We start from the raw sequence: 19,848 nt of genomic DNA, 5'->3' as shown, positions 1-19,848 counted from the left end.
CAGGTGTTAAACAGCTGCTCCAAGCACCTCCAGCTCATCCCCAACATAAATCCCCAAGGACACGGGGGAGCAGATCGACTCCCAAAGTTATGCAAAGCCTCTAACCTGGAGACAATTTTCCCCTGTAATTACAGGGGGGACGTTAAACACCGTTACATAACGACTGCAGATTCCAGGTCAGATCCTCCATACGTCACAGAAAGCATGGAGTGTTTTGACATTTGTGGGAATGCTTCTTATTTTTAGTTAGTTTGGTTGCCATGGCAGCGAGAAGAAATCTGCACCCAGACTCAGCCATACATTAGATTTGAGCCTCCCACTTGATAAATCCAAAAAAGTTTTCTGCTGCTTTCCTCCCCAAAGTTCTCAGCCAGGAGCTGCGAGGAGGGGAAGGAGGCTTGGAAAGAAAATATCTCAATCCATCAGTTAATGGGAAAGCTGCTCCTGAAGGCCTCTCTAAGACCTGAATGACTGGAGATCCAGTTTTATTGTTACATTTAGATATAATTTGGAGTAAAACTTTATCAGTTAGATTTTATTTTAAGAGGTGTCTGCACTGCAAAGGTTAGGAGATCATTTTGAATGAGCAGCTTTCTGCTCAAAGGGAGCAGAAATTGTCTGAAAATGGGAATATAAGAGAATCCCAGAATGTTTTGGGTTGGAAGGATCTTCAAGCTCAATTTATTCCACCCCCTGCCATGAGCAGAGACACCTCCCACTATCCCAGGCTGCTCCAAACCCCATCCAACCTGACCTTGGGCACTTCCAGGGCAGGTCAAACAAGCTTTGAGTTGTTTGTGAAGCCAATAAATTCCAGACAAAGCTTCTTTTTTAATGCTGGAGACGCAGGAAATGTCCCACCTTCGGCACATCTGAACCACCAAATGTTCCAGCTGAGTCTTTGGGCAGCAGGGAAAGGAGGATGGAGACAAACTGGCTGTGGGAGGAAGGACAGATTTTTCTGGTGGGATGAGTTTAATGTTGCTGTTCTCCAAAATGAGTCACAAGCCAGAGAAGTGGGGCATTAATCCCAGAGGGGATGAGTAAGTGGGCAGGCTGGTCAAAGGAGCATCACAATTTAGACTCGAAGCTCTGCTCTTCCCGTGTATTAGCAATGGTTTCTGCTCTGTTTTGATAAAAATCAGAATTTTTTTCCACCAGCTCCTGGGAGCAAGAAAAAATAATATCTTAAAAATAAATGATGTCACCCTTGAAAGTAAGCAGCACATTGAGATTTACATTTTATTTTTTTTTTCCTCCCAGTACATCTCACTCTGATGCATCAGTTGAGTTTTAACTTCTCCTCTTCCAGTCAGACATCCCCAGATCCTGGCATCTCTCCAGCCTGGCTTGTACTTGATGGAGCAATTTTGCCACCTTATTTTCAGAAGTGATTTCCAGGAGATGGTTTTGGGAAGCATTATCCCCTGCCAATGCCACAGCTGGAATTCCTCAGGGGAGAACAACCTCCTCTCACACCTGGGGGTTTAGCCTTACCCTGTTGTGCTGGATTTAATAAGCAAAGTGAGTGCTCAGCAATTGTAATTAAAGTCTGATAGAGGGAAAAATCATTAAATCTTCCAATCAGTCACACAGTTCATGTGGCCATTAGTGTTTTTCAGGATCAGCCTCCCTGTTCAGAGCGAGGAGCAGCCTTGGACACCTCCACAGGTCCTTGGGAAGGGCTGGAGCAGTTATGAACCAGGGGTTGTTTCGCACCCACTCTGTGTGGGTGGTGATGAACAACTTTGCTGCTGTTGCTCATCAGCCAAACAAGCCCTGAGTGTTGTTGTTTGGGAAGAGGGAGAGGGAGAAGCAGAGAGATCTCTGGATTGTGGAATGGTTTGGGTTGGAAAGGACCTCAAAGCTGATCTTGTTCCAACCCTCTGCCATGGGCAGGGACACCTTCCACTGTCCCAGGGTGTTCCAAGCCCTGTCCAACCTGGCCTTGGACACTTCCAGGATTCCAGGGGCAGCCACAGCTTCTCTGGGAACCTGTGCCAGGGCCTCCCCACCCTCCCAGCCAGGAATTCCTAATTCCCAATATCCCACCTAACGCTCTGTCAGTTTACATCCATTCCTCCTTGTCCTGTCACTCCAGGACTTTGTCCAAAGTTGCTCTCCTGGAGCCCCTTTATGCCCTGCCAGGGGCTCTGAGCTCTCCCTGGATCTTTCTTTTCTCCAGATGAACATTCCCAGTTCTCCCAGCCTGGCTCCAGAGGGGTTCCAGCCCTTGGAGCAGCTCTGTGGCTCCTCTGGGCTCACTCCAGCAGCTCCACATCCTTCTTGTGCTGAGCCTCTTTGTCTGCCTCCTACACAACAGGAAAAAAGATTCTGAGTGTTTTGCCATTGGGAAGCTTTCCTTTAATTTCCATAATCCATCTAACCCCAGGAAACCTCAGCACTCTCCCAGGAAGCTGCAGTTCCCTGCCAGCAGTGAGGCAGCAGAGCTGGCATTGCCTTCAGCCTGCAGAGTGATGGGAGGGAACCTGTCCTTGGTAAAGGTAAACTGATTCTGGAGAAATGGGCATCAAAATGTTCAAAATGCTCCAAAATTGGAGCACAGGCACAAAGCATTTCCTGCATGTTTGTGACACTGAGATGAAACGGGCAAAGATGGCACCTGCATTCAATGAAGTCAATCATCCACAAAAATCTGGCAGGGAGGAGAGCTCAGAAACAAATGGGGAAAGGTTTTCCAACTTTCTGAGCTCCTGAAATGGTGCTGGGAGCAAATGATGTCACCAGTGAGAAGCCCTGGAAGTCGCTCTGGGAGGAATAACTCTGGGAGCCCTGGAACCTTTCCAGGCACAGGGCCAGAATTCCTGACCATGGTCTTGGCACCAGAGAGGAGAGTGAGCTCAGCACCTGTCCTGCTGCCAGGAGCTGCCCCAGGACAGGGAAACCAGGAGATGCTGAAAGCTCTGGAGGGAGCAGGATGAGCTCAGGGATGCGGATTTCAAGGTCGCGCACGCAGGGACTGACAAACAAGGATTTCTCCTGCCAGCCAAGAGCTCATCTGCTCCAAGTGATGGAGGAGGAGGAGGAGGAGCAGGGTGTGGTGGTTGGTGACAGGATGAATGATGAGCTGCCAATGTCTTGGAGTCATAAAAAGGCAACTCCAAGCTCTGGTTGCATCTGCTGAGGTGTTTCCAGGGGGCACAGGGAGAGTGTTCAGCCCAATGGGTTCTACAGGAGCAGCAGAGATCCTGTGTAGGGACAAGGCACCTCAGGTACCTCCAGGCACAAGAGGAAACACATTCCCAGAGCCTGAAGCAAGTTTCCCACATGGCAGTGGAAGATCTGCTTGCATCAGACACCTGAAGCCTCTCCAGCAGCGTGGGAGCCCCTCTGGAAAGGTTCTGGTGCTCCCAACCGTCCTCTCTGAGGAGCTCTGAGCCTTTGTCCACTCTCAGATTTATCTCCTCAAGGTGTTCTGGGCGTGGGATGAATAAAGAGACTGCAGAGTTGTTGTCTTGGTTCATTTCTCTCTTTTATTTATGAGCTTTAGCCCAGCTCAGATATTTATAACGATTCACCAAGAGGATCCAACAGCACTTATAGAGTCTAAATGACTTTAATTTATCTCAGCCCAGCGGTGGCTTCCACACTCCCCAGAGCATCTGGTTACAGGAGATGCACAAACAGCAGGAGATGGAGCTGGAAAATCCAGGAAAATTTTTATCATGGAAAAGGTAGTCAAGCATTAAAAGGGACTTACCAGGGTTGGTTTGGAATCCCCATCCCTGGAGGTGTCCAAGGAATGCCTGGATGTGGCTCTCAGTGCTGTGGGCTGGGGACAAGGTGGGGATCAGGGTTGGACTTGACCCCAAAGATCTTTTCCAACCTCATCATTCTGTGTGAAGGTGAGACTCCTTGAGAAAAGCAGGAGCCAGCTGGGAACAAGACAATTTCTCCACCCTTTAACTGATCACAGCCACGTCAGACAAATGAGTGCTGAAGCTGGGTCAAGCAATTATTGCAGGTCTGGGGGCAGTGACAAGTGTGACAGTCGTAAATAAAACACAGCCAGAGTGTGAGCAGCACCGGCTCGAGCTGCAGTGCCAAGAAGAAAACAGCTCAATGTTTATGACCAAGGGTTGCTTCCAAAGGCACTGGCTGTGTTCCTCTTTCTGCCCATTCCCATCATCAGCGGGATCACTCCAGCAGAAAAGGCAATCCTAGACCTGCCAGGGTGAAAAATGGCCACGGGAAAACAAGAGGAAAACGAGGAATGATGGTTTAACTTCGGCAAAAGGGCAGCTCCAGGAGGGAGAGAAAGGGGGGGAAAAAAAATGACCAGCTCTGAGCAGAGACACCTACAGGGAGCAAATGAGGGATGTGCAGCAGAGTCCTGGGAAAGCCAATACAGAGCCAACAGGAGCTTGTGGAAGCAGAAAAGGAAGAACAAAGCACACCAGAGTGGGAAAGAGAAGCACTCAGAAAAATCCTTTTCTCCTTATCACTTGTCAGGCTGAGAAATGGTGGTGCCTTCCTTGGGCATCTGGGCCCTTGGGCTTCTCCCCTGCCTGGATATGAGTGTGGGAGCTTGGAATTGCTCCTGAGTGCTCCCTGAATCCCAGCCCCTCCACTGGAGAGGGGAAGGAGCCCCTCAGTGTGTCCTGTCAAGCAGGGGACTCACAGCCCCAGGGTGCCCCCAGAATTTTTGCCATCTCCCCACCATGGAAAAGGGTGTCAAGGGCAGGGACACTTTCCACTATCCCAGGCTGCTCCAAGCCCTGTCCAGCCTGGCCTGGGACACTTCAGGGATCCAGGGGCAGCCACAGCTTCTCTGGGCACCCTGTGCCAGGGCCAAATCCTCACAGGGAAGGATTTCTCCCTAATATCTGCTCTAAATCTTCTCTCTTTTAGCTAAAATCCATTCCCTGTGTCCTGTCCCTCCATCCCTTGTCCCCAGTCCCTCTCCAGCTCTCCTGGAGCCCCTTTAGACCCTTCCAGGGGCTTTAAGCTCTCCCTGGAGCCTTCTCTTCTCCAGGTGAGCATCCCCAGCTCTCCCATCTTGGAGAGCATCTCTGGGCTCACTCCAGCAGCTCCACATCCTTCTGCCCTTTGGGTCCCAGAGCTGGGCACAGCCCAAAGCCATCCCGGGCAGCACAGAGCATCCGCACCACCGTGCAGCCCCGAATTCCGATTTTTCCATTGGCTGAACAGAACCCTCTGTTGCCAGGAGAGTTCGGGACCTGAGCCGCCCTCCAGAGCGGGCAGGGATGGGAGGCAAAGCCACGGGAGCCCCTGGGGCGCCTTGTCCCCGCTCTCCAGTGGCGGAGCGTGTCCCCACGGGGGCGTCGCAGGCTCAGGGACCGCTCCCCACGCAGGGGCATCACCGTGCCAGCATCCAATTCCAATTCCACCCTCGGGAGCGCGTCCATCAGCGGATCCCTCGCGCTGCCAAAGTCACCTGGGGAAGAGGGGAAACCGCAGGAGCGCCCCAGGATCCCGGGGAGGGGATGCTGCGGGCACGGCGGGCGGGAGGGTGAGAAGGCAGGGGGCTGTGGTGCCGCTTTCCTGGAGCCGGGGAAGGGAAAAGGAGAGGGAAGAGCAGGGGTTAGAGCAGGGACAGGCGCTCTCCCCGCAGCGCCGCCGCAGCCCCGAGCGCATCTCCCGCAGCGGCGCCGCCGGCCGGGCGGGCGGGCTGGATGGATGATTGACAGGCGGATCAGCCAATGGCAGCTCTCAGCGCACCCCCGCGCCGGCGGGTGAGCCAATAGCGGTGCGGGGGGGCGGGGCCCGGCGGCCCGCGCGGCGGCGGGCGGCGGGGCGGGCGGCAGTCGGCGCTGAGGCGCGGTGCGGTGCGGGTCGCTCCAGGGGCTCCTGCCGCGGCCGCCGCAGCCGCGCCGCCGCCCTCCCTCCTTTCCCTCCCTTATGGAAGAGATGGAAGAGGAGCTGAAATGCCCGGTGTGCGGCTCCTTTTACCGGGAGCCCATCATCCTGCCCTGCTCGCACAACCTGTGCCAGGCGTGCGCCCGCAACATCCTGGTGCAGACGCCGGACTCGGAGTCCCCTCAGAGCCGCCGCGCCTCGGGCTCGGCCGTCTCCGACTATGACTACCTGGACCTGGACAAGATGAGCCTGTACAGCGAGGCGGACAGCGGCTACGGCTCTTACGGCGGCTTCGCCAGCGCTCCCACCACGCCGTGCCAGAAATCCCCGAACGGGGTCCGCGTGTTCCCGCCGGCCGCGCCGCCCCCCCCGGCCGCGCTGGCGCCGCCGCCGCCGCCGCGCAACGCCTGCCTGACGTGCCCGCAGTGCCACCGCAGCCTGGTGCTGGACGAGCGCGGCCTGCGCGGCTTCCCCCGCAACCGCCTGCTCGAGGGCGTCATCGACCGCTACCAGCAGGGCAGGGCGGCGGCCCTGCGGTGCCAGCTCTGCGAGAAGGCGCCCAAAGAGGCGGCGGTGATGTGCGAGCAGTGCGACGTGTTCTACTGCGACCCGTGCCGCCTGCGGTGCCACCCGCCGCGGGGGCCGCTGGCCAAGCACCGCCTGGTGCCGCCGGCCCAGGGCCGCGTCAGCCGCCGGCTGAGCCCCCGTAAGATCTCCACCTGCACCGACCACGAGCTGGAGAACCACAGCATGTACTGCGTGCAGTGCAAGAGCCCCGTCTGCTACCAGTGCCTGGAGGAGGGCAAGCACTCCAGCCACGAGGTCAAGGCGCTGGGGGCCATGTGGAAGCTCCACAAGGTGAGAGCTCCCGGCTTTCTGCCACCTTGTCCTGCTCCTCCTCACACGTTCCATGGTGCCCTGCTGAGACCAAGCTGGGATCCATCCATCCATCCGTCCATCCGTCCGTCCGTCCGTCCGTCCATCCATCCATCCCTCCATCCATCCGTCCATCCATCCATCCATCCATCCATCCATCCATCCATCCATCTCTCGTTCCGTGTGTTGCACCCTGGCTCGAGAGGAGCGTTGATGTCTTGCGGGTGATGCTCAACAAACGGGTGCCCAAATCTTGGGCAAGCTGAGGTCCCACCAAAGGATTGCTGCTGCTGGCAGGGCTCGGGGGTGGATCAGGGAACATTCGGAGCTGCAGGGCTGGGAAAGCAACAGGGAGCGATGGTTTGGGCAGGAGGAGAAGGAGGAGGGAGGTGTGAAATCCACCGTGGGAGCGGGAGCCGTGGGGTGCCACCTCCAGCCGCACACGGAGTCACCGGGAGAAGGAGGAGGAGGAGGAGGGGAGGCAGCCAGCAGCCTGTCCCTGAATACTGATCAGCTGCTCCCCAGTGTACTCGCTCCCACACACTGGAGGCAGGGATGTGGTCATCATCAGCTCCAGCTCCATCCATCCATCCCTCCATCCATCATCCATCCATCCATCCCTCCCTCCATCCATCCATCCCTCCCTCCATCCATCCCTCCATCCCTCCACCCATCCATCCATCCATCCATCCATCCCTCCCTCCATCCCTCCCTCCATCCCTCCATCCATCCATCCATCCATCCATCCATCCATCCCTCCCTCCATCCCTCCCTCCATCCCTCCATCCATCCATCCATCCATCCATCCATCCATCCCTCCATCCATCCATCCATCCATCCATCCATCCATCCATCCCTCCCTCCATCCCTCCATCCATCCCTCCATCCCTGCACCCATCCATCCATCCATCCATCCCTCCATCCATCCATCCATCCATCCATCCATCCATCCATCCATCCCTCCCTCCATCCCTCCATCCATCCCTCCATCCCTGCACCCATCCATCCATCCATCCATCCCTCCACCCATCCATCCATCCATCCATCCCTCCCTCCATCCCTCCATCCATCCCTCCATCCCTGCACCCATCCATCCATCCATCCATCCATCCATCCATCCATCCATCCATCCATCCCTCCCTCCATCCCTCCCTCCATCCCTCCATCCATCCATCCATCCATCCATCCATCCATCCATCCATCCATCCATCCATCCATCCCTCTCTCCCTCCCTCTCTCCCTCCCGGCATCAGTGGCCGGAGGAACTGGGGCAGAAGTGACTGGACACGGGTGGACAGGGCACAAGGGGATGGGCCTCACTCCTCGGATGAACATCGACATAATCAGCCCCCAGATCGGAGCGGGTGGGGGAGGCTGTGCCCTCCCAGCAGAAGGGACTGGCCTGGATTGCTTTCCAGGGATGTCTGGGGATGCTCTGGCAGGTTGTGTGGCCCGTGCAGGACGCTCTGCACCCCGAAATGGGTCAGTGGGTGCGTGCAGGGACAAGCTGTGACTGGTCACCATGCTCCAAAAAGGGGAGAACCACGTTGTGCTGTGGGGAGAAGGGTTTGGGGGTCCTTGTTGCTGCTGGAAGGGGATTTTCCTGACCCCCTTTAGCTGAGAGCAGGAACAACTCCTCTCTGGATTTTCAGAGCTCTTGTGGAGATGTTCCAGAGCAGTTTGATGCCCTTATCCCCATCCATACAGTGCAATCCCTGATCCCAGAGCTGCTGGCAGCCAGCAGGGACACCCAGGATCAGGATGGCACAGGGGACCTGCCCAGGGAAGGCAGAGGATGGAGTCAGACCCTGGTGATGGGGAGCAGGAGGATGAGGAGCAACAGGCAGAGTTTGGAGCACAGGGAATTCCACCTGAACTTTTCTGCTCAGGCCAGGTCGGGAAGGGCTTGGAGCAGCCTGGTCTGGTGGGAGGTAGAGTTGGAATAAGATGAGCTTTGGCTTTTCCTTCCTAATCCCTTTTCCCAGGGGGGAGCTTTAGCCAGGCGCTGTTTCACTGATGTAACTGACAGATGAGGAGCTGTAACATTATTTCAAGTGATGATTTTCATGCAGCTGCTCTCGGAGTTTTGGAAATTGGACAGTGAAGTGTCGCCTGCCTGGAGAAAGCTGTGTTTCTGCAGGGCTTCACTGCTATTACCTGGTGTTAATTTGCTTTTTAGGGAGGGGAAGAGTCTGTGGAGTTAAATGTGGTGTTGAGGAATGGTTGAAGGAGTGATTTCAGGGATTCAGCTCAGATTGCTCCTTGAGATGCAATCAACAAAATCAGGGGAAAAACCTAATTACCTTGATTTTTGTTAAATAAATAAATAAATAAATAAATATAATCAATGCCCACGATTTCAAATCTTAATATTTCCAAGCTTGATCCTGTTGGGACCAGACATTAGGAACCAAACCACCTGTGGATTGGCGTGATGATCCTCTTGCAAAAGTGTCTGGTGGTGGCATTTTTTGAGGGCACAGACCCTTGGCAGTGGGACAGGTTTGCTGAAAGGGTGACTGTCCCTTTTTTCTCTGTGATGAGCAGTGTGATGATACCTGCAGCTCACAGGAGGGAATCATGGAATGGTTTGGAAGGGCCTTAAATCCCATCCTGCCATTCACAGGGACACTTTCCACTATCCCAAATTGCTCCAAGCCCATCCAGCCTGCCCTTGGACACTTCCAGGGATCCAGGGACAGCCACAGCTTCTCTGGGCACCCTGTGCCAGCCCCTCACAGCCAGGAATTCCTTCCCAATATCCCATCTAAATCAACCCACATTTTTAATTCACACCCATCCACCAGCCCCTGAATTCTCCCGGACCATTCCAGCACCTCTTGGTGTGAATATCCTTTGGGATGCTCTTCCCTCCTGTCCCAAGGAGTCTGGGATTGTCCCCCCAGCCTGTGCTGACCCCGGGATGAGCTGTTATTCCTGAAAGCAGCAGCGTTCACGCCTCAATAGGTGATTGCCAGGCCCAGGGCAATCAATCCCTGTTAAATGCTCCCCTTGGATCCAAATCCAAAGGGCTTTTCCCAGCCCTCTTCGGGAACTGCCCCAATTTTTTTTCCCTTTTCCTCCCTGAGGTTCTCCGGGCTGATGGTTGAAAATAAATCAATTGTCATTCAGGGAGCTGGGATTTCCAGGCTGGACACAGATTGTGGCAAATCCTCTCTCTCTCTCTCTCCCTGTCTCCCTTTCAGTTGTTGGGAGCTGGGGGTAAATATTCAGAGGAACGTGGAGGGGAAATGAGTTTTTAATCTGAATTGTCCCAGTTTTGCAGCTGTCTGGGCTTTTTTTTTTTATCCTGACAAGCTGGAATACTGCTCAGTATGCCAGGAACAGGAGCACAAGATGGAGCTGAATCATTTATTCCTCACACATCCTCTTGTTTTCTGCTGGAGATGTGTGGAGAGTGCAGGCTCAGCAGCTCGGTGATGTGTTCTTGTGGATGGATGGATGGATGGATGGATGGATGGATGGATGGATGGACGGACGGATGGATGGATGGATGGATGGATGGATGGATGGATGGATAGATGAGTGTGGGCAAATACAAACAGGCTGGGAGGGATCTCCAAGGACTCTGCTGTCTCTGAAATCCCAGCCCAAAAAAAATCAGCCTTAAAATAATTTTACTGTTGCTGGCACAGGTGTCCCGGAAGTTTGTGGATTCTGATTTTAAAAAATTAAAATAAAATTTTAAAAAATTAAGATTTGAAGCAGGTTTGAAAGCGTTCTGGGTTGGGAAATGGAGAGATGCAGGACAGTTGTTCCTGCCTGTCTCTCAAACACTGAGTTCTTACCCATCACTCTTGTAGCTGACTCTGCTCTTGAGTCCCTGGCACTTGTCACCTCCTGGCTGCACTTGTCACCTCCCTGGGGGTGGGATACACCTGCCAGAGGCTGTTTTTTGTCTTTGCCACCATCCACATCCCAACTGCAGCAAAGGTGAGCCTGGATTTGCACTAAAGCAAAGCTGAAGAGGTCAGGGGTCCCAAGCTGTGAAAAACTTCTTTTTGGGCAGTGCAGGAAGAAGCTTTTCTCTGTTTTGTGCTGGGCTCGTGGGGCTTTGCCTCTTCTCTCCACTCTCACCCACATTCCTTTTGTTCTCTGCCTCCAAGGAAGGGCAGCAGAGCTGGTGAAGGCTCTGGAGGAGTGAAGAGTGAGGTGGAATCCCCGTCCCTGGAGGGGTTTAAAAGCCCTGTGGATGTGGCACTTGGGGACATCAGGGATGGCCTTGGCAGCACTGGGGGAAGGGTTGGGCTCAGTGTTCTTAAAGGGCTTTTCCAACTTATTAGTTTCCAAAATTCTAAAGCAGGACTCTGAGTTGGGATCACTCTGTCCTTGAGGGGATCAGGCAGCACATCCAGGACCTCTTGGAGAAAAGCAGCAACAAATCTTGACTTTAGTGGAAGGAAAACAGTGCTCTCCATTTTAATTTTCCATGAGGTTTAATTGCCCAGGCTGAAGACACAAAACAAACTGTCCTGGGATTGCAGATCCCTGGAGGTTTCAGCAGAGCTCAGCCCTGGGAATTTCCATCCAGCAGGGCAGAGGTGACACCTCAAGAGCACAGGTGTCACCTGGAACTCAGCTTCTGTCCCAGCACTGATGGAGTGAGGGATGCTGGTGATTCCTATTAGGAACCAAAAAATCACACACTGTGACTTTATTCCAGCTGGTTTGGACATCTGGGGAGAACCAAGGATGGGAAACATCCCTGCAAGGGCCCCTCAGTTTGTGCCCAGAGCCAAGACAGGGATGAGCAGAGAGGATTTTTCCTGACCTCACTTGGCCAGGGCTCTGTTGGCTGCCAGAGGAACTTTGGAGAGGAGGTTGGGACACTGGGAATTGTGTCCATGGGCATTCCTGGAGCCCACAGGGTTTGGGGAGGTATCCAGGGAGTTGCTGTATGACCAAGATCTGTTTGCATTTGCAAAGTAAAATATTTGCTGTTTAAAGAGAAGCAGGGAGAATCCCTAATGTTCCCTTCTGCTGTTTCCCAAGCCTTGGTGTGATGACCTTCCTGAATCCCACCCCTCTTTTTCCATCTGCAGCAGCAGGATCTGTCCTCTCCTCCTCCAGCAATTCCCAGCAGCCTTCTTCAGTGCCCAAACCCAGAGGGTGGCAAACGGGCTGAGAGGCTTTGAAGTGGGAAAAAGCAAAGAAATGTCAGGACCTGGAGGAAAAATCTGATGAGGAGAGGCTGAGGGAGCTGGGAAAGGGGCTCAGCCTGGAGAAAAGGACAACAAAAAAAAAAAGCACAACTCCCTGACAGGAGGGGACAGCCAGGGGGGAATTGGGCTCTGCTCCCAGGGAACAGGCACAGGAGGAGAGAAAACCATCTCAGGTTGCTTCAGGGGAGCTTCAGATTGGATATTTGAGACAATTTTTTCATGGAAAGGGTAGTTAGACATTGGAAAAAACTTCCCAGGGCAGTGCTGGAGTCTCCATCCCTGGAGGGATTTTAAAGCTGTGTGGGTGTGGCACTTGGGGACATGAGCATTTAATGATTTAAAAGTCTTTTTCCAGCCTAAATGATGCTGTGATTCACACCAGCCTGTGCCTGCCCAGGATCCAGAGGTGATGCTGCCTTCTCCTGTTATTAATTTATTTGGATAAAAGCTTTCTGTCAGGTGGTTTTTTGCCTTGCACTCACTGCAGTTAATGGAGAAGGGAGCTACCCCAGACACCCTGTTAATCAAAGGTAATGTGGTACAGCAAGTTTTCCCAGGGGTTCTTGGAGCCCAGGGGGCAGGAGGTGACCCCTGAGGTATTTGCAGATGGAAATGGGCCCAGGGTCATCTCAGAGTGAGTGTAAATCACTGCAGCTTTTAATCCATTCCAGTTGGAAGCTTGGATTAGATATGAGGAGAAAATTCCTGGCTGGGAGGGTGGGGAGACCCTGGCACAAAGAAGCTGTGGCTGCCCCTGGATCCCTGGAAGTGTCCAAAGCCAGGTTGGATGAGGTTTGGAGCAACATGGGACAGTGGAAAATGTCCCTGCCCATGGCAGGGAGGTGGAATGAGATGATTTTTAAGGTCCCTTCCAACCCAAAGCACTCCATGATTTGGTGTCCCAAAATACACAATGCTGTGTGTCACCATCTGCCTCAGGCTCTGGGGCACCTCAACAAGCAGATTGAGCTCTGCTGGGCTCCATCTTCATCCTGCACTCTGTCAATACCAAACCTTCCCCATTCTCTCACATCTGTTTTTTTTCCTTCTTTTGGCCACTTGATGAATGAGGATCCCCCTGGCTGGATCGTGGTGCTTTTGCTGTGGTGGAAATTCAGGAGCACCCCAGCTGAGATGGGGGGAAGTTTAACCCAGGGATTGATTCTTGTCTCTCAAGGAAATTCCAGCAGTTTCCATACACAGAGATTCCCCTGTCATCACATCTCTAGCCTGAAAAAAAAAAAAAAAAAAAAAAGGAGAATTAGGAAGCAGAGCAAACACTGCACATGGTGTTAAATAAATGACTTGAGAGTGTGAAAAGGTTTTGCTGTTTATTCACCAGGTTTCACAGGATGCTTTCCAAGAGCTGACATTGGTGCAGGGTGGATTTTGGTTGGGAAAATATTCTCAAGAGGCTTTGGGGCTTCTCTGCATTGCTCATTCCTGCTCTTCTAAATAATCCAGCACCCAGAAGTTTGGGCTTTTAAAGGGAAAACTGTGCTTGGTGTAACAATCCCAACATGGGTTGTGTTGGAAGGGACCTTCAGGATCAGTTAATTCCAGCACCTTGGAATTGGGCAGGGAAACCTTCAACTAGTCCAGGGTGCTCCAAACCCCATCCAGCCTGGCCTTAGACATTTCCAGGGATCCAGGGGCAGCCAGAGCAAATCTGGGCACCTGTGCCAGAGCCTTCCACCCTCCCAGCCAAGAATTCCTTCCCAATATCCCATCCAAGTACTCCCTGTTTTCTCCTCTTGCCACAACCTCTTCCCAATATCCCAAAATTCCTTTTTGGAGTCCTGCTGTGGGCACTTTCTAACAATCCAACACATCGCACTGGGAGATATTTCCCTTCTCTCTCCTGAATTTGGAAGGAACTTTCAGCAGCCTTTGATTAACTGGTGTTTCTCACACAAATTCATTTAATTCAGAGTTTATGCCTTCAAATTGCATTGCTCTTCCCAGCTGTATGAAAGAATAATTAAAGAAAAAAACATGGCTGAGACATAATGACTCTCAAAGCTGCTCTTTTGTCAGCCTTGGTCCTTGTTTTGTTTGTTCTTGGGACGAGGCATTTTACCTGTTAAATTGGCTTATAAATAAGCCAGCTCATTCCCTTGTCCATTCAGCTCATCCTGCTGGGAAGAATTGGATAAATTTCTATTTAGAGCAAGCACATAAGGCAGGGAGAGCTGGAGGTATAAATCTCTGGTGACCCTGGCTCAGGTAATGCCCTGCAAGGAAAGGCAGAGGCTGGTGTAGAATTGCTGTGAGGAATAAAAGCTCTCAGGGTGAGTTTCTCAAATTCCCACAAACCATCCAGTTGCAGCTGGAAGGAACAAGATTTGGGGTCTGGGTGGCTGAGGGTCCTACCAGGTTGTCATAAATAGGAAATGTTCTAAACTCTTTAACAGAGAGGCAGAAATAAATAGAAATGAAGCCCAACTCTTACCCATTCCAGTGGCACCTCCCTGATTAATGCAGGAAGGAGACCAGAGCTGAGAACAGCAGGTCAGACAATTCACCTTTCCTATTGAAAGGAAAATTCTGTTTGCAGTCTGAACCAGCTCATATTTTACCTTCAGAATTGGATGGAGCTTTGAGGACAGCCTGGCCTGGAGCTGGCTGGAAAAGCTCAGCAGAGCCTCTGATCAGTGCACAGAATTTCTGAGTAGGAAATACAAAACCCAAGTTCAGTTTGTAATTTTTTCCTGAGCAGCAGGGGAGGGCAGAGGGGTGACTGTGAGGGTGATGCCAACCACAAACACTCCAGGCACGGTGTGGACTGGGGTTTGGGCCACGTTTTTATATTTAATTAGCCATTAAATTCCCCTTGTCACAGAAATAGAGGGGTGTTAATAAGAGCAGAAATTGCCCTGGGAGGGATCTGGCAATTGAGGGATTTCCCATCAGCGTTAATTACCCTTTCCCCTTTACTAACCTTATGAGAGTCGATGGGTTAAAAAAAAAAGCAAAAGGAAAAAAAAAAAAAGCTGGGAATTGGATGTTAATAAGGCATGCATGGATAGTGCCTGGAGTGCTGAGAGCCACAGTTGCCATTCCTGGGAGGAGCAGGTCGGATCCACAGCTGGGATGAGGGAGCTCCTCTCCCTGGGAGCAGATGCAGCAGCACAGAGTCACTGGAGTGGAAGATCACATCACGTCTGTGCCTTCCAATGCCTGCTGGAAATCCAGGAGATCTCCTGTGGAGATCCCAGCCTGGCTGCCCCACGCTGGGGCTGCTGCTTCTGCTTTGGAAAGCTGAAATATCTGGGAAATAGCAGTTAAATTATTGAAATTCTAAAAATGTGGAGCATCTTTCAACCAGTAATCCTTTTTTTTTTTTTCCTGCTTTTTATGCTTTGGACCCTTGCACTAAATCCTGTGTATTTTCCCTTGCTCCTGGCCTCTTTGGATTTGCATGGTCAGTTCAGTTCCCTTCTTGTTGCTGTTCCCTGTGGCAGGATTGGGGGGTGTGTGTGTGAATTAATGATGGGTTGTGGCCTTGCCTTCAGCTCCAGGGTGCACAGAGCATCCACAGCATCTCACTCCTGACAGTCTGTGCTCTGCAACTGCTTCCCACCTGCAGCTCTTGGGCTTTTCCCTGGTGAAATCCCTCTGTTTTCCCAGATAACCAGTGCCCCTTGAGTCAAGATGTGTTAATTCATTGCTTCTGTTAACGTCACCCTTTTTTTATTCCTCCCTGCTTGCTTCCTTTCCCTGGAAATGTTCCAGGCCAGGTTGGACAGGGCTTGGAGCAGCCTGGTCTAGGGGAAGATGTGCAGGAGGTGGAACAAGATGGGAATTTAAGGTCCTTTCCAACCCAAACCATCCTGAAATTCTGTGATTCTCAGGGTCTCTGCTGTGCCTGTGGGATTCCTGCTTGGGAAGGACCTTTCTGTCTGCAGGGGCAAACTCAGAGGTCTGATTTTGATTTTGATCCCCCATTCGATGCAGGTTTCTCGGATTCTGTGCCGTGGTCTCTCTGTCAGAGGCTGTAAAGCTGGGAGAAGGGGGGTTGTGTCAAGCTGTGAAATGGATTATTCCTAACAAGGCACATTTATTGATTTGGAGACACAGACTCTGCTTTGGGGGCAGAGCCTCTGTTCCCTTCCTGGCAGGGCTGTTCCACCCACAGCACCCAGGGATCCAGGATGGAGCAGGTGCAGCCCTGGCTGTTTATCCCTCTGCAGGGGAGGGAATTGGGGCAGCATTTCCCTGAGGATGAAGGAAAGGAAAAAGGGAAAGGGGAAAACGGGAAAACGGGGAAGGGAAGGGAAGGGAAGGAGAAAGGAAAGGAGAAAGGAAAGGAAAGGAAAGGAAAGGAAAGGAAAGGAAAGGAAAGGAAAGGAAAGGAAAGGAAAGGAAAGGAAAGGAAAGGAAAGGAAAGGAAAGGAAAGGAAAGGAAAGGAAAGGAAAGGAAAGGAAAGGAAAGGAAAGGAAAGGAAAGGAAAGGAAAGGAAAGGAAAGGAGAAAGGAAAGGAAAGGAAAGGAAAGGAAAGGAAAGGAAAGGAAAGGAAAGGAAAGGAAAGGAAAGGAAAGGAAAGGAAAGGAAAGGAAAGGAAAGGAAAGGAAAGGAAAGGAAAGGAAAGGAAAGGAAAGGAAATCAGTCCTCTCTGCCAAGGATTTGCTTCATCCTCCTGAGCAAATAATTGCACAACCCCCCTGTCTGTCCTCTCCCAGGAAATGTGTGTTTAGCACCAGTGCCCTTCCTCCAGCCCAGCAACAATTATGATGCGAATTCATAAGGGAGCAGGTGGAGATCAACTGGGAATTTCCAAAAACAACGTGGAGGGGCTGGGAGAGCTGGGTGAAATCCCATCAAGGGCACAATGGGAGCATCAGGACACATCTCCCTCCCTCCCTGGGAAAGCTTTTCCATCCTTGCTCAGACTCACATTGAAGTCACAGAGATTTGAGGGCATGACTTGAATGCTTTCTCACGTCTGGGATGATAAATTGGGGAGAGCCCTTGATGTGCAGGCAGAGCTGGATTAACGAGGTGCTGGCTGAGAGCTGCTGGTGTCCCTTGGCTCCGTGACAAATGCCACCATTCCCTGGGAACACAGCACTCATTCTTTGCCAGGGTACAAGGCAGAAACATAAAACAAGCTTCATCTTCCATGGCACACACCCTGAAGCCTCAGCCCTGCTGTCTGGGGGAGCAGTAAAAACACCTCTGACTGTCCCCACATTGGTTCCTTGGTGCTCCTTTGCAGTTCCCACTTTCTTGTGCCATTCCTGCTCCCCCAGGCAGCTCTTTGTGAGGCTGTTCCCTCCCAAAGAGGAGCAGCTCTGGTGGCTCCTGTCACGTTGTCACACGGAGCCCACACAGCTGAGCCTGTGCTGGATCCCTCCTGCACCAACACCTCTTCCATGCTGACATTTTGTTCCCAGGAAATGAGAACCTTCAGAGAGGGCATTTCACTGAGGTCTGTGCCACCAGCAGCCCCCACACCTTGGTGAGTCAGAGCGAGAGCTCAGACACAGTTTCTCACCTCTCAGACGATTTCTCACCTCCCCCGGAGCACATTTGTGAATATAGGATATTTTAAATTTTTTATTTTATTTTAATTATTAATTTTACATTTTAAATGTTACCCTCTGGCAGTGAATGCTGCAGCTTCCCCCCACCCTGCCCTGCTGGGGACAGATGGACAGATGAGAGCCCAGAGTGAGGGGCAGGGGGGTCACTTGCTGGGATGGGCAGTGGGAGCCTTGCTGTGCTCCTGGAGCTGTGGCCAGATGAGCAAACGCTCCCTCCATCTGTGGCTTGGGCTCTGCATTGATTCCCTGCCCTGGTGCCAGGCTGTCAGATGGGGAAGGACAGGCCACAGGCAGCTCCAGGGAGGATCTTTGCTCCATTCCTGGCTCTGCCCACGTCTCTGCCAAGTTCCCTGTTGCCATGCTGGGCTGTTTGAAGGAGCCAGATGTGGCTGTTTGGCCTGGGATGTGATTCCTGGGTGAGCTGGGAGTGGTAGGGAGGTGCCAGAGGAGAAAAGGAGGCTCAGGAGGGACCTTGTGGCTCTGCACAAGTCCCTGCCAGGAGGGGACAGCCGGGGGGGTCGGGCTCTGCTCCCAGGGAACAGGGACAGGACAAGGGAAAACGACCTCAGGCTGTGCCAGGGTGGACAGCAGCAGGAATTTCCCCATGGAAAGGGTTGTCAGGCCTTGGAATGAGCTGCCCAGGGAGGTTTGGATTCCCCATCCCTGGTAAAGAATTCCTGGAGGTGGCACTGAGTGCTCTGGGCTGGGGACAAGGTGGGGATTGGGCACAGCTTAGACTCAATGACCTCAGAGATCTTTTCCAACCTCAACAATTCTGGGATTCTCTGGGATGTCTCACCATGGTGGGAAACCTGAAGGAATGTTGCTACAAGGTGAGAAGGTGAGAGAAGGGAAGGGGAAAGGAAGTGGGATCTTCCCCACTCTCAGCATCCTCCATCCCCACCTTGCAAAGAGGCTTCAGAGGCAAAGACATTTTGTTCAGTTTGTTCCAAACTGGTTTGAACAGGGCTTGGAACAACCTGGTCTCGTGGAAAGTGGCCTCAAACATGATCTCTGAGCTGAGGAAACACCTCCTGCAGCTGTGGGATGTTTCTCCAGCTGAAGAGGGGAAAGTGAGATGCTTTTCTGGGGCTGTGGCAATTCCTGCAGCTTGGCAGAGGCAGTGACAGGAGTCTGATGCTGCTGCACAAGGTCATTAGTGGCAATTAGCACAGATTGTCTCCCAGGGACCTTGTGCACTCACTCAGCATTTGGCACCTCGGTTCATCTTGTGAGGCATCCAAAGGAAAGTCAAAGGAATAATTTATGTCACTCCTGCAGCAGGGTGTGTGAGGTGGGAGCAAAGCCCTTCCTGCCATATGCCAAGGGTTTGGCTGCAGCAGAGCTGGGAATTGTTCCATGTTCATGAATCACCTCAGGTCCAGAGATTTGGGGTCACAAACCTGACACTGACCCCAGGAGGGAGAGACACAGTTGGTACCAGGGCCTGTTGTGATGGTTTGAAACTAAAAAGAGGATTGATTCAGCTTAGATTTAAAGAAGAAATTATTAATTATGAGGGTGGTGAGGCAGTGGAGCAGAGCAGCTGTGGCTGCCCCTTCACTGGAAATGTTCCAGGATAGTTTGGACAGAGTTTGGAGCAACCTGGGACAGTGGAAGGTGTCCCTGAACATGGCAGGGGATGGAATGGGATGAGCTTCAAGGCCCATTCCAACCCAAACTATTCCATGATTCTGGGATTTATTCAGAGTTAACATCAGGTAGGTCATGGCTCAGTTCCCTCCCAGTGAATGTGTTCATTCAAGAAAACAAATTTAACTTAAAACAAAACCTACCTGGAGGGTTTGTGATTATTCAGCCCTTCCTGAAGAGGTCACACCCCAGCAGGGCTCCTGAACCCAGGGAAAATCCACTTTGCCCCAAACTACAGCTGATTTAAATTAAATTAAATAAAACAAAACAAAATTAAATAAACTGATTTAAATTAAATAGAACAAAGCTTATGGGGCCAACACCATCATCTGGTGAGAGCTGCATGTGGAGGAGTTCAGGGGGGCTGTGCTGGTTCAGCCTGATTCAAATTCCACCATAAAACACAACCTGATCCTAAATGTGCTTCACAAGGATCCTGAGCAGAGTTTTGTGCCTGATCTCCATCCTTGGGAAAAGCTTTTAACCTTGGCCAAACATTGTTATTATCTATCTATTTATTTATTTCCTGTTTGTTTTAAAATTTATTCAATTATTTATTTAATTGTTGTATTTTATTTATTTATTTATTTTATTGCATTGAGGGTTTTATTTATTTTATTTTATTGCAGCCATTTGATTTAAACAGTTTACATGGTTTGGGGGGGTCTCCAAGTTGATTTGCAAATACAATTTGAAGGAGCCAAGAGATCTCTGAGCACAAATAATGTCACAAAATGTGTGTCCAATG

General features: G+C 51.7%; 1 protein-coding gene across 2 annotated transcripts in view; it reads left to right on the top strand.

Annotated features, from left to right (window-relative positions):
- Positions 1-5,883: 5,883 nt before the first annotated feature.
- Positions 5,884-19,848, top strand: part of TRIM9 (tripartite motif containing 9) — a gene marked incomplete at both ends in the record, with an annotated part of 58,495 nt that continues 44,530 nt past the window's right edge. For both annotated transcript variants that reach the window (XM_083864448.1, XM_083864447.1), the window contains one exon: positions 5,884-6,699. In XM_083864448.1, coding sequence (XP_083720574.1) covers positions 5,884-6,699 — 816 coding nt within the window. The remainder of the gene's footprint in view (positions 6,700-19,848) is intronic.

This window comes from Zosterops lateralis (assembly GCF_965231275.1).
Source record: "Zosterops lateralis genome assembly, chromosome: 6".
Lineage (NCBI taxonomy): Eukaryota > Metazoa > Chordata > Aves > Passeriformes > Zosteropidae > Zosterops > Zosterops lateralis.
The sequence above is the reverse complement of the archived record's forward strand: the minus strand, read 5'-3'. Positions and strand labels throughout refer to the sequence as shown.